The 15122-nt window shown below is 36.6% G+C and overlaps 1 protein-coding gene across 1 annotated transcript; it reads left to right on the top strand.

The window, feature by feature from the left end:
* Positions 1-10348: 10348 nt before the first annotated feature.
* LOC131359127 (CD209 antigen-like protein D) lies at positions 10349-15062 on the top strand. Its single transcript, XM_058398728.1, has 6 exons — positions 10349-10507; positions 11524-11640; positions 11765-12028; positions 12230-12393; positions 12801-12937; positions 14084-15062. Exons 1-6 carry the CDS (start codon positions 10432-10434, stop codon positions 14235-14237), a joined length of 912 nt encoding a protein of 303 aa, XP_058254711.1. The 5' UTR covers positions 10349-10431; the 3' UTR covers positions 14238-15062.
* The last annotated feature ends 60 nt before the right edge of the window (positions 15063-15122 follow it).

Below are 15122 nucleotides of genomic sequence, written 5' to 3'. Positions count from 1 at the left end.
TAAACATTAGCTATTTTTGTATCTCAGAAATTTATGACTCTTGTTGGGTTATTTTATTTCACCCTATAAATATTTCAAACCAGATATTAGTTATAGTTTCTTCTCAATCTCACCCAGAGCAATACATCCTATTCTTCTGTTTCTGCCTCTCCTAATTAGGAGTTGTCCTTTAAGTTCCTGCTGAATTATAGATTATAAAAAAATAATTTACATACTGGTACAACTGGACAAGCTAGAATCAACAGTATGCCAAGTTGTGAATATATGCTCATAACTTTGTATGAACTATGAAAATCTTGTCTTTGTGTCTCTTTTGGCAATTCAGGCCTGAGAGGGAGCATGCAGTGGGGCGTTCTATAGCTTGTCTCTCTGAACAGAGAAAAAAAAACTAGCAACTCTTGAAATGCGCAACAATATATTATTATACAACTGTGTATCAGGCATAACATTATGAGCAGTGACAGATGAAGTGACTAACACTGATAGCACATGTTAGTGGGTGGGATATATTAGGCAGCAAGTAAATATTTTGTCCTCAAAGTTGATATGTTAGAAGCAGGAAAAATGGGCAAGCGTAAGGATTTAAGCAAATTTGACAAGGGCCAAATTGTGATGGCTAGATGACTGGATTAGAGCATCTCCAAAACTGTAGCTCTTGTGGGGTGTTCACGGTCTGCAGTGGTCAATATCTATCAAAAGTGGTCCAAGGAAGGAACAGTGATGAACTGGTGACAGGGACATGGGCGGTCAAGGGTAACTAATGCATGTGGGGAGCGAAGGCTGGCTTGTGTGGTCTGATCAAATTGCTGAAGAAGTTAATGTTGGTTCTGATAGAAAAGTGTCAGAATACACAGTGCATCACAGTGTCATATGGGGCTGCATAGCTGCAGACCAGTCAGGGTACCCATGCTGACCCCTGTGCACTGCCGAAAGTGGCAACAATGGGCACATGGGCATTAAAACTGGACCAAGGAGCAATGGAAGAAGGTGGCCTGGTCTGATGAATCATGTTTTCTTTTACATCACATGGATGGCCGGGTGCATGTGCGTTGCTTGCCTGGGGAACATATGGCACCAGGATGCACTATGGGAAGAAGGCAAGCTGGCGGAGGCAGTGTCATGTTCTGTTGGGAAACCTTGGGTCCTGCCATCCATGTGGATTTTACTTTGACATGTACCACATACCTAACCATTGTTGCAGACCATGTACACCCTTTCATGGAAACGGTATTCCCTGATGGCAGTGGTCTCTTTCAGCAGGATAATTCGCTGGGCCACAAAGCAAAAATGGTTCAGGAAGGGTTTGATGAGCACAACAATGAGTTTGAAGTGTTGACCTGGCCTCAAATTCTCCAGATCTCAATCCAATCGAGCATCTGTGAGATGTGCTGGACAAACAAGTCCGATCCATGGAGGCCCCACCTCATAACTTACAGGACTTAAAGGATCTGCTACTAACATCTTGGTGCCAGATACCAGTGATGTAATGTAATGAAGTAAAATTACTTCATTACAGTACTTAAGTATTTTTTGAGAGTTTTTGTACTTTTTTTTTTATTTCTGTCAACTTTTACTTCACTACTGTTTTTTTAAACAAATTCTATACTTTTACTCCGATACATTTTCTGTTCGGAATTTTCGTTACTTACTACAAAAAAAACCTGCATCCAAATTTGCAGTATAGGAAGTTTGTGGTTAGTGATGACTGTAGCCTTTGTCCACACGTAGCTGGGTATTTTTTCAATGACCTCAAACTGCATTAGCATGTGGACGAAAGGTAAAAACACAGAAAAATCTCCCTTTTTAAAAATACCCGGCTATTTGTGGACATGGCCTTAGTTACAAGTTCTAAAGGCCTCTTCTTTCTTGCAAGTCTTATTTTTTGGGTGGTGCACTTATTGAGAAGTTTAAGAAAGAAAGCAATACAGAATAAAATTCATAATTCTCCAAATTATTAGTCTTGCTTTTTTATTAATTTACTTCTACTTTTACTTTCCATACTTGAATACATTCATGAAAATACTACTTTTGATACTTAAGTACAGTTTATTTCAGATACTTTAAGACTTTTACTCAAGTAGAATTATAATGGCTGACTTTAACTTTTACTTGAGTCATTTTCTAACAAAATACCTGTACTTTTACTCAAGTCTGCCTTTTGGGTACTTTATACAACACTGCCAGATACCACAGCACACCTTCAGGGATCTAGTGGAGTCCATTGATTGACGGGTCAGGGCTGTTTTGACATCAAAAGGGGGACTAACACAATATTACACAGGTGGTCAAAATGTTATGCCTGATTGGTGTATATCATATATAGTGCAAACATATACAATTGTGTAATATTAACTCAAACAGTTGGATGAGCTCAGTTTTCATGATTACAGCAGAAGTTCTTAAATTCAAGTCTACATTATATTCGATCAGCGACTGAAGCAATGGTGAGTTTTGGGCATAAACTGCTGATGGGAAGTGCAGTTTGTTAAGCTATCCATGTGTGTTCATCCACAGCAGCAGAAGTAGAGTCATAAATGCAGATCTCTCCAAGCAGATCATAAATATGATGATACTGAATGAAAGCAAACAGCAGGCAGTCAGGTACAATGATCATAATTTATTTACATTAATTTATTAGTGGTGGTGGCACGGTGACTTAGTGGTGAGCACGTTTGCCTCACACCTCCAGTGTCCTGGGTTCGAGTCGCGCTCGTTCAGAGTTTGCTTGTTCTCCCCGTGCTTGGTGGGATTCCTCCAGGTGCTCCGGTTTCCTCCCACAGTCCAAAGACATGCTTCTAGGCTGATTTGAGTCTTTAAAACAGGGGTGTCCAATCTTGTCCAGAAAGGGCCGGTGTGGGTGCAGGTTTTCATTCCAACCAAGCAGAAGCTACAATTCAATGGAATGAAAACCTGCACCCACACCGGTCCTTTGCGGATAAGATTGGACACCCCTGCTTTAAAGTGAATGTGTGTGTGTGCCCTGCGATGGGTTGGCACTCTGTCCAGGGTGTATCCTGCCTTGATGCCCAATGACGCCTGAAATAGGCACAGGCTCCCCGTGACCCAAGAATAGAACGAAGAAGTAAACAATGAAATGAAATGGAAAAAAAAGTTTATTAGTTGTGGGGTGCTGATGTGCTGAGCCAACATCGTCTATTCATCATCTGTGGAATAAAAACAAGTTTAAATTAAAAATTAATATAGAGTATTGTAAAACATAATGTTTCCTTAATTGATTTGTTGTTCAATTAATTTTTCTGTCATGGAAATAAAATTACATAAGATTTTATTGTTGAAAAATGCAGTAGTGTTCTAGTACAATCCATGTGATCTGGATTAGATTCTATGTTAGTTCATTTTAATTAGGTCTGATGTTTTGCCTGGCTAACCTGAAAGGCCTTCTGTGAACCATTCAAGTTCACTGATCTCTTTGAGGCTTGGTCTTTTTGTGGGGTCTTGCTCCAAGCACCAGTTGATCAGATGGCTGCAGGGTGTGTGGGCAATTCAGTCACTAATTTTTAACTTCTGCTTGCAACTTCATTACTTGCAGTATCATTTTTTTCAAATTTGTTGTAATATCTTAAAATGCTGTTTGTATATTCTCTCACATTCAGACAGGCCAGGCCTGAAATTGAGGGTCCCAGCAACAATTTCCTCCTCATTATAGAAGGGCATTTCTCCACAGACTAAGCTGTACAGGAGACTGCCCAGACTCCAGACGGTTGCAGGGTCGGCAAAGTACTCTTGTTGCTGGATCCATTCTGGTGGCCAAAAATCTGGAGTTTCTGAGCAGAAGAGCAAGAACAACATCAGTAAGATCACAACTTAGATATTCAAACCCTTTAATTCTGCGCAATGTCTGTTGATGTGCAATTCCCTGCATATTCCACGTACGGTGTGTCCTGCCACAAATCACCACAGCCGAAATCAATTAGTTTGATGTCCAGGGTGTCGGGGTTGAAAAGAAGATTTTCTGCCTTGATGTCACGGTGGAAAACTTTGCGGCTTTGACAATAGCGGGGAGCCTCGACCACCTGCAGCATGAAATAATAATAATAATAACAATAATAATAATAATAATAATAAATACCAAAGAAAACTCTCAGGATCAAAATCAAAAGAGCTAAATTAAATTTCATCTAAACACAACTAGATAGATGACTGTAACTATGTACTATACTCTAAAAAGAACAACCAGTCTCAGCAAGACCAGACCCTTACAGCCACATCACATAGTCACAGCTATACCACATATCAGTAGCCCTAAATGAAAGCAGTTCATTCACACATGTATCTAAATTACTTACACAAACAAAAAAAAAGAAAAACAAATGATGCCTTTGTGGATTGTTTCTCCTTAATATTACTAACTTTACCATTATTATCTGCATTTCTATTCTCCGTCTTTATGGGGCTATTTACTGTACTATGTAAAGCATCTGATAACGCTAGCAAATGTTTTGCCACGAGTCAATCAAGAACAAACAAATCAATAGCAAACAAATTCTTTGGTTATCCAAAGAGGGGTCATGGTGAAAGATGAATCACCTGCAGCATGATGATTTTGGTCAGTAGCTCGGCGAGTACGCCTTGTTGACCCAAGCATAACACGTCCATGCAGAGGATTGGTCTTTCCAGGACCAACAAGAGGCAGTTGGCCATTTTGAACCAATCCAGAAGCTGCAGAACATACTGGCAGTGAGGTGGCTCTGATACCACTTGCATTAAAGCCACCTCTAGATGGAGCTTGCCGGTCTTGCCAGGCTAGCAATAAAATAAACATAAAATTAGCATAGTTTGTCTGATTAGAATCGGAAACCTCATAGATACAGTATATGAAACCTAGATGCTGCTGTGAGCTAAGACTAATGTTACTGAACTGAGGAGAATTAGACCTTCACCAAAGATTTTTGCAGCATATGGATGTACAAGTATAAACAAGAAGGCATTACTTTTTATAAGAATTACTTCGCTGTTTAGCTTTTCTTCATCTCATTCTCAGTTCTTTACTAATGTGTGTGATATTTTGGAGGTCATGTGATGTCCAGTAAGATGTGTTATCATGGTGAAAGTATGCTAGTTTGAAGTGTTGGTTACCTTTAGCTCACATTATTTGACTCGATCAATTTCTAATGAATATGTTCTTGCTTAAATGTTGCGATTTGATGTCATCTAGATGTTGACCCAAGCTATCTGATTGGGATGGGGTGTTGACTTAGGAAAGTAGTCAGGAACAGTGACTAATGAAGCATGTTGATTCTTATACCGAAACATGACAGCAAGTTGCGATGTTTTTATTTATAGTAGCAGGTACAAGTAAATGGACACATCCCAGAAACATAGTTTTGGTCTTTAAATCAATTGTAGACTGGACTTTATTGCTACTATCACAGCGGTAAAGTAAGGTTACTTACAACGGTCATGTACAGGTCCGAGGTCCAAAGCCTCCACTGCCCAGCAGATTTCCAATGGAGTACAAATCAAGAAATCTCTGTGCTGAAGAAAAAAAGACACAAAATGAGACTCATGTTTGTTGTCCTCTTCTGTGGAATGGTCAGTAAATAATCAGTGGTTTATTTCATGTATGTTTTTTATTTCTTTTTATGAGTGATACATGATTATGGGTAGAAAAGCCAGTTGTTACTTATAAAAGACAGCCTTCGCATCTACCACAGATATACACTGCGCTTTACAGAATTGACCACAACATTAACATCCCAGAGTTTTCATCTTCTTCTTTTTTTTTTTATTTTCATGCAAAGCCATTTCCTGTTATTGCTTAACTGGCCTGCTATAGAGAGTACTTAAGCATCGTCTAGTCGCATGACCAAAATGAGATCAAAATAAGCTTACTGCATTGACAGAGTTGTTGTGCTCAGTCAGTATGTCAGAATTGCCATCTTTACTGATTTTGGTAGACCAGTTGGTGTAAATGAGGAAGTATTACATACCTTCTGGATCAGTGAGGAATTCCAGACACGAAGGGTGGACCATGGGCATCTCTTGGACCTGAAAGTTGGATAAACATATTATAAATGTGAAGATGTTATGGTTTATTATGACAAAGAATGAGAAATCTTGGATATATTTTGTATACTGAAACATTGTGTTCAAAATATCCAATATCACCTTTACAAAAGTATTCTCTCATATTATTTGTATATACATTGCTACAGCAGCGTTTGGCTCAAGTGTAAAAATAAGAAATAACTTTAATTAAAAATAGTTTTCCACCTCATTCTCCATATCCCTGTCCTCAGACTGGACTTACTGAGTGTTCACAGAGGTGGTGAACGTTTCAGGCATCGGGGCATCGTCTGCCTGTGAGACCATGTCCCACATCTTAGCTTGCTGCTGAGTGAAAACGGACATTTCACCTGTTAGGGTGTCTTGCGATTGGGAGTCCACTTCCCACACTATGTCCAGCATTTTCAATAAAGTTTTAAGTATTTCTAAAAAGCAGAAATTGTCCAAAATCTGATGATCCTCGATGTTCAATGCAGGTCTATCAGTCTAATCAGTCTGAGTGAAGGCCATAAGACTAGCAAAGAAAAATGGTAAAGAGATCTGATTGATTATTCATATATATGAGACCTAAACAAGTAGAACATATCAGGAAAGGCAACAAAAGTTTCCAATGAGCAAATAAAAAATAATAGATAAAGTGATGTCAATTATTTTGCCACATATTAAAACATACACAGAATATTAATATTTTACAATTATTTTTTGCTCTAACCGATAAGATAAAATAGGTTTCTTTTATCATTTGAGTGAAAAATTGTATTTCTTTTTACTAATTTTTATAAACTCTGTGCCAGTAACACTCAGCAGTGTTGTTTTCATTAATATTTTAACTGTGGAGGTAAAAATACAACAAGGATAAGCCACAATCCTATTCTATTGACATCCATTAGCACACTTTTTATTTGTCTACCTTTGATTTGTATTTATTAATAAAAGAAGTGATTTTAATATTTTGTCTATTTGTCTAATGAGAGAAGATTCAGAACTACACCTCTTAGTAAAACACATTACAGTCCAACAGCAGCACAAAGCCGACAAAATTACCTCAGGTTGATTCAGCACCTCTTTAAAAAACAAAAAAACTGAACAAAAGATTCTACCTTCATGCTTAATGGAGTCTTTAATCACTACTCACATAGCCCATTGGAGAGAAGGGATCCTTCAGAAAGGGAAACAACACAACAATCCCCAAAGCATACTTTTCCCATTGGCTTCAGGTTGGGCTCCTCCTTTAAAAGACAATGCCAAAGCTGGCATGAACAAAATTGAAAAAGCCATGAAAGAGTGCCGGTATAGAGTATATAGAGTGAACAGTTAAAAGAAATTTATATTGTTCAACCTACCCATGCTTCTCAATCATGTGAGCAACCAGCATATTGACAAGCTGTCTTCTGGTGCTATGCTTTAGAGAAGAGTTTGATGTGCATTCCTCTAAGACAGCCTGACCACCTGCTTTTGTCAGCAAAGCATCTCTGACCATCTAATCACAGAACAGAAATAAGAGATAAGAAGTGATACTCCAGATTTCTTACAGTACTTATGAAAAGCTAGCTAAATGCGAAATCTTAATGCTACCGTTTTTTTTTTCCATATTCATTTGGAAACACTGAATCTCAACACATAAGGATCATTTAACTTACATGTCTGTGCAACTCAGCAGTAAATGCTTGTTCTGGGATAAGTAGATCCCGTCCTCTCTCCACTGATAGGAACACCCCATTCAGTGCAGCTATCTCCTTCACTTGACGAGCGGGAGAGGGTATTTGTAAGGGAACTAGAACTCAAAACAAACAAATGAAGATTGCAACAGGAAACCACAACAATCAAGCATTATATAATTTAACATAAGATTTGTATTTTAAAATGAAATATAATTGCACACTTATTTCAACTGAATTATAAAGACAGACCAGGTTGGTCTTTGTCTTGAACTGTTCCAGCTCAAGAAGTACGTCATCTTCCATTGCAGTCCATCTGACAGTCCAAATTTGCATTTGACTGCAAAATAAATAATTTCCTCAACACAAAGACAAATTGAAGATATATAGACTTTCTTGCACAGTTAGACAAGATGAAAATTACACAAGCACACAGCTCCCTATTAAATCACTACCTGCTTGTTTGAGAAGTAGACCATTCACCTGTTCTTGATGGAGAGAGATGAATATTGACAAAATAAATATTGTTAAACTGATTTTAAATCTCAGTCTTGATGAATGAAAGTGAATGACAAAGTTTAAAAGTTTATACTTTCCATTTAGGATTCAATATGCTAATAAAGTGCCATCAGTTGCTCACACTTCAGTGATGAAATCTGTGTAGGAGAATCCAGACTGAAGTCTGATGTATTTCTTACAACCGTCATACTTGACCTTCACCAGCATGTTTCTATCTGCACTCACCTATTTGCAGTGGTAGCTCAAGTGGTTAAGGCTATGGGTTGGTGACTGGAAGATTGGGGGTTCAAGCCCCAGCACCAACAAGTTGCCACTGTTGGGCCCTTAACCCTCTCTGCTCTAGGGGTGCTGTATCATCTCTGACCCCCAACCTTCACTGTACACCCCGAAAATGACATCATGTAACACTTGAAATTTTGCTGCAGTGAGGGCATTCAAGCAGTATGTGAAAGCAATTGCTAAATGTTCTGTGATCATTTTGAATGATCCTTACCTTAGCATACAGCATCCGCAGTTCCTGTCCTATGCAACACTATTAGAGTGCTGTCTGCTATTTTCTGACATGTTACACACACTTCTAAAGACTTTTATACACACCTGCAAATAGACTAGTCACATCTTGGTTCTGAAGGAAAGAAAAGTCCTGAATCAAAGAAAGTTGAATGGAAGGTTTTGTATTTTTCTGTGGCTCTACAGCTGAGTCGAGCAGTGCCGGGCTGCAAGGGCTACTTGTGTTGAAGATGGACAGAAGATGAGCATGCAGTGTAGGTAATAAATGTGAGGTCATTGTTATAAACTCAGTACATTGTGATTTAAGCTCATGGGAAAAAAAGCAAAATTTTATTGTAATGAACTGTATGAAATTATGTGTTTAGCTTGTTCCACAAAATTTCCCTATTGCCCAGTTATATCTTGTTTTTTTTTCTGTTCCTCACATGATTTAACATTGCAACAACTATATTCTCTCGCAATCACAATCACCAGCACCAGTTTAGTGACACTTTTATCACAAATAGACATGAGGTCTTCATTTTGTTATAAATGAAAGCGTCATTATTTAATACAGGACTTATTTATGTTCAAACTCTTCACGGAAAGTCTACATTTATGTGAAATATTTTATAGGGGTGTCAATAATTTTATTTATATTTAAATTTATATTTAAAAGGCAAAATCAAATGATTTACTCAGAATATATTTTTAAACCATTTGTTTGTGGTGGATGTTGATTCGTTGTTGTGTAATGTTTACTTTATACATTTATCTTGCTCATGTTGCACACGTTGCACTTTATGTAGCTAGGACAACTTACTTTCTGTCCTTAGCTCTGTGTTGTTTTGTAGCTCTATGCTGTTATGTTATTTTGTGTAGTCCCAGGGTCCTGGAGAAACATTGTCTCATTCCTTTGTGTACTGCGTCAGCATTATATGGTTGAAATGACAATAAAAGCTTCTTGACTTGACTTGCTAATTCTGTTGACGGTGATGTCCAAAAATGAGACTTGTAAGATGATCATGAGATAAGTCGTAAGAGAGGCACACAGGAAATGTTTATACGTATAATTTATTTTGAAGTAGTTATAGAGTAATGTATACAGAGAACTATATAGGGAAAAAGAAGAGAGGATTTAGCCATTCCTTTGTAATTTCATGTAGTTATGGAATACAGCAACAAACAGAGTAACATCATTGTCTAAGATACTTTAATATATTTTATTCCTGATTTAATGATTGGTACAGTCTATATCATTAATCGAAATATTCATGAGACTTTCACCATTTTGTCCAAATGTGAACATGAGACCAGAACTATTAGTATCTCAACTTTAGGCTAATGGTTTTAGGTTTCATGAGCCAGATGTGTTTTTTTTTTAATGAAAGGTGCCATGGAAGCCTTATGAATTATTTTTATTATTATGTTTATGTTTAACTCCCTAACCCTTATCATTCTACCGGCCTCGTGGCGGAACAACAGGACAAGGGTCAGATAAATTCACAGCAAAACAATTACTTTCCACAGAAGTGAAATGCTGACTCCAGCAAGGGTGACAACTTTCTTTTAAAAGTGTAAATACTGCAGAAATATATGCTTTTTTAGTTTGATTGACAGGAAATTGCATGCCATTTACTTCCTCATTACCAACATGAATCATCTCAGCAAAAACTGTTAGAAGTAAATGAGTTCAGTGACACTGTCAGGACACACAGTTTGAGCTGCACAAAGTAAAATGGACCAGGAAAATGGGACATACAAAAGATTAGAAATTCAAGATAATGGAGATGATCATCCGCTAAATTCAATTAGTAAGTAAATATGTGCTTAGCAATCATTACATAAGATGTAATAATTCAGTTGTTATTTAGCAAGATTTATAAACTTATGAAGAGAAAATATAAACTGTAGAATGCCTGTATACAGTGCCTGCAGAAAATACTCACCAATCGCAAATGATTATTGTGAATAAATAATTATTTAGATGTCCTCAGAATTATTTATAAATTTTTAAAAAAAGTCTAAAATGATTCCTGCACAATCGGTTAGTATTTATATTTTTTACAGATATAAATCCACCTGCATTACTGAACAATTAATACATCATATTCTGAAAAATATATCAGATGCTGTCCTGTGCAGACCAAGGAACTCCCTTTGGAGCTTCAGACTGAAGCTGTGAGGAGAAAAATGATGGAGAAGGTTATTAAAACTTTAGCAAATAGAGTTGTACTGTATAAAAGTGAATAAAGCAAATTGAGGGAGGAAGAAAGTTATAGAGTATAGTGCAATTAATTTTGGAATATCTTACTTAAGCTAAGAATTCAACTGAAAATCTATGGCATGATCTTTTGAAACTGCTGGAAATTTGCATTAAATAATCGAAGAAAATCTAAGTGTGAATTGCGAAATATCAGTTATTCTGATTTTACTTCTGTACAGAAATGCTGATATGTTTAAATTAGATGTTGCAATACAGAAAAAGGAGAATTAATCATTGGGAGGAGGTGAATACTTTGCGGAGGCACTGCAAATAGAAGAAATAAATCTCATTTTTATGTTATACTGCTTATGCTCTGTTTTCATAAGGTTATTGCAGACTGTATAAAACCCTGGAATTAGTTAAACTAGTCAAATGTTAAACATGCTTGTTAACTGAAATTGTCTAATAAAGATACTTTTACCTTGATTTTTTTTGTCTGTTTACCAGAATTAAGCCACAGTCAAATCAGTAGTCGTTACTAGCCTAAAAGCAATAACTCATATCTTTACACTGTCTTTGCACACTGTCCTGACTGTAGATTTCATTGACTTTTTTCTTTTCTAGCGCCCAGGTTTACTGTCATAGATAAACTGGGCTCTAAGTCTTATCGACTGGCAGCCATTGGTCTGGGGGTCCTAAGTGCTGTATTTCTTTTGGTTGTAATAGGACTGAGCGTTCACAGTAAGTATATATTGAAATGCTAAAAAATGTCTATAGTAAAAGGTAACAAAATGAAGTTCCATAACTCGGACTTGATATCATCTGAGCTGATGAAAGACAGAGCTCTAACTTGTTCATTCTCCAGTTAACAGGGTGAATAACAAACATGACATCCTGTCTCTCAACTCATCAGTAATCAGCTCTCAACTTGCTCAGCTACAGTCAGAATACAAAAGCCTGAACGAGTCCAGAAATGAACTTAAAATCCAACACACTGAAGACGTAAAAAAGATCACATCCCTGCAGGTAAATTTGAGCAGTGAGACAAGACTGAAGAATGAGCTAAGGTCACAAAAACAAAAATTAGAAGACGACAAAACAAAACTCCAATCTCAAATGTCACATCTTGGTAAGTTTTTCCCTGTAATAAATGTAAAAAATAACTACAATCACTGAAAATTTTTTTCATTATTAAGTGATTTTGTCTTCCAGAGTTCCACACACCTCTGCATACAGACAGAGTAAATTCACACAGCTGAAAACGTCTTAGCTTTCACATGTCGTTTCCTTTTCGGCTTGAGGTTAAATGTATTTTTCTTTGCTTCATCAGAAGACAACTGTGGTAAGTGCTTGCCCAACTGGGTGCTGATAAACAGCACATGTTTTTACTTTGCTGTGTCTTCAACAATACCACGCAGAGGCTGGGATGGAGGCAGGGATGACTGCAAGCAAAATGGAGCTGACTTAGTGGTCATAGATTCAAAGGAGAAACAGGTCAGAAATAAACTTTCACTATCTATTTACATGGTTATGTCCACAGTGAGTTATTTGAAATTGTGTCTCTGAAATTAATCATACTAGACTTTGAAATGTGAAATGTTTAAATTAGATATTATTTTCTATTTTATTTATAGTCTTGAGTAGCATCTTTATGGAAAAACACTTGGCCAACAATTCACTACAAAATGCACAGAAAATCTTTAGATTTGTTCATGCATGTTTTTGGACTACAACATGTTTATAATGAAAAACTGCAGTCTACGCAGTTAAACTGCTTGTTCTTCTTGTTGGTGTTTGTACATTGCACAAGACATTTAATAGCACATAGCAAAACACAATAAAGTAAAGAGTCACCGGAGCTAAAAACACTATTAACTTTTAACATCCACCCTTCTGCATAGGAGTTAATTGTAGGGACTTTAAAAGCACTTCGGTACAAACTACCATTCAGTTATAAACATGGATTTTGGATCGGACTGAAAGACGACCATACAGAAGGGATCTGGAAATGGCTGAATGAGACTACACTGACAGAAGGGTACCTAATTCATTTATGGCTTTCTATAAATAAAGTCTCTATAATAAATATAGATTAATTTGTTACAGTATATACACAGCCAGTCAAAAGTTTGGACACACCTTTTAATTCAAATGTTTTTTGTTTAGGGATTTATTTTCTACATTCTAGAACAATACTACAATTTCAAAACTATGAAATAACACACATGGACTTAAGTAATCCATATGTAATGACAAAAAACAGTCAGTTGTTATTTTAAGACACGAAGGTCAGGTGCTCTGGAATAGTTCTTGCAAGAACAGTATTGTCAAGTGCATTTGCAAAACCCATCAAGCACCATGATGAAACTGGCTCACATGAAGACCATCCCAGTAAAGCAAGACCAAAACTTACCTCTGCTGCAGAGGAGAAGTTCATTTAGAGTTACCAGCCTCAGAAATCACCAATTAACAGCACCTCAGATTAGAGCCGTTATGACGGCTTTACAGAGCATCAGTAGCAGACATATCTCAATATCAACTGTTCAAAGGACATTATTGTGTATTTCGGCCGCCTTCAGCATTGTTTTACAATGTAGAAAGAAATAAACATCAGGAAAGACCATGGAATTAGAAAGTGTGTCCAAACTTTTGACTGGTAGTGTACACAGTGGGTAAAATATGTATTGAACATGTCACCATTTTTCTCAGTAATGGTGAACTGTTTGCTTTTACCCATCATGAGATGTTATCGGCCATCAGTTGGGACTTAACCAGCTGATATTAGTTTGCACTGACAAGAGGCAGGATTGCTTTCTAATTACTGATTGATTTTAGCTGGTGTCTTGGCTTTCCATGCCTTTTTGCACCTCCCTTTCTTCATGTGTTCAATACATTTTCCCTGTGTCATTTCATATTTTTACACATAGGCTAATTTAATTTTAAACATGTGAGGAGATGTGTGGATTGCCTGGGTTGTTACCAACATCTGGTGAAAATATCATGTCAATAGCACCTTTAAAAATATATTTACTGAGGAAAAATAGTGATGTGATCAATACTTATTTAACCTGCTATATATATATATATATATATATATATATATATATATATATATATATATATATATATATATATATATATATATATATATATAAACAGTAATGATGAGTGCATGTTTTTATAGCTACTGGATGGACGGGGAACCAAATGATGACAAGTCCATAGAGGATTGTGCGGCTGTCTATCCTAGCGATAATCCACTGAAGGCCTGGAATGATGTACCTTGTTCACACCCACTAAAATGGATCTGTGAGAAGCAAATAGATGAAACCCTGTAGAATCCTCAATTAATCATGTTTCTGTCCAATAGTGAGAGTTATAATTCATCAAAGATGATTCAACAAAATAACATCAACAATAAATAATCAATTCAATAATATACAATTTAACAACATGCAGATTTATTTTTAATTAAGCACTTACTTTGTTCACTAACTCCCTAATTCTCTCTGACTCTCTGTTTTTAGTTACATACTCTACGTTCCTCAACCAAAAAAAAAAAAAAATCTTTGCACGCTTCCTTATTCCTGCTGTACTTCATTTATGTCCTGTTAGCATCGTGTATGTTATGTATGTTGCATCTTAGTTCCAGCGGAAACATTATTCATCCGACTTTATACCGTATGTTGCATATTGTCATGATGACAAGTACACATCTTAGTGTACTTTACTAATTTTTAAGGGAGAAACTAAAATTGTAATGATTAAAATGACTGTTAGCTGCAAAGAAATGCTACACTACTTGACTAGTCCTAGTTTCTGTAGTGGAAACTGTGAAACACTGTGTATAATGTTTATACAGTGTTTGTGCTGTCAGCTTAATGCCAGTATCCTCAACAAACTCTGTTTCCCAGAAAGCAACACTGGCCTACAAACATGGCCACCCTGAACTACACGTCCCAAAACAAACTCTCTGCCAAGTGTCCCATTATTTGAGCATATCAAGCTATTTATATGATGTGCTGATATTTTGGCATTTGAAAATGCTGTGTTATTGTAGTTTGTGTATTGCCTGACATTTACCTGTCTCCTGTTTGTCTTTGCCTCATGATTTGGATTTATTTGCCAGCTCTTTTAATAAACTCTAACTGCATTTGCATCCAGTTCAGTCTACCTTTCATTCCCATTTTGTTGATTTGACTTCATCTCTTTTATTTATTTAT

Source organism: Hemibagrus wyckioides, linkage group LG09, assembly GCF_019097595.1.
Source record: "Hemibagrus wyckioides isolate EC202008001 linkage group LG09, SWU_Hwy_1.0, whole genome shotgun sequence".
Taxonomy (NCBI): Eukaryota; Metazoa; Chordata; class Actinopteri; order Siluriformes; family Bagridae; genus Hemibagrus; species Hemibagrus wyckioides.
Note: the sequence above shows the minus strand (reverse complement) of the source record. Positions and strands in the feature narration are given on the sequence as shown.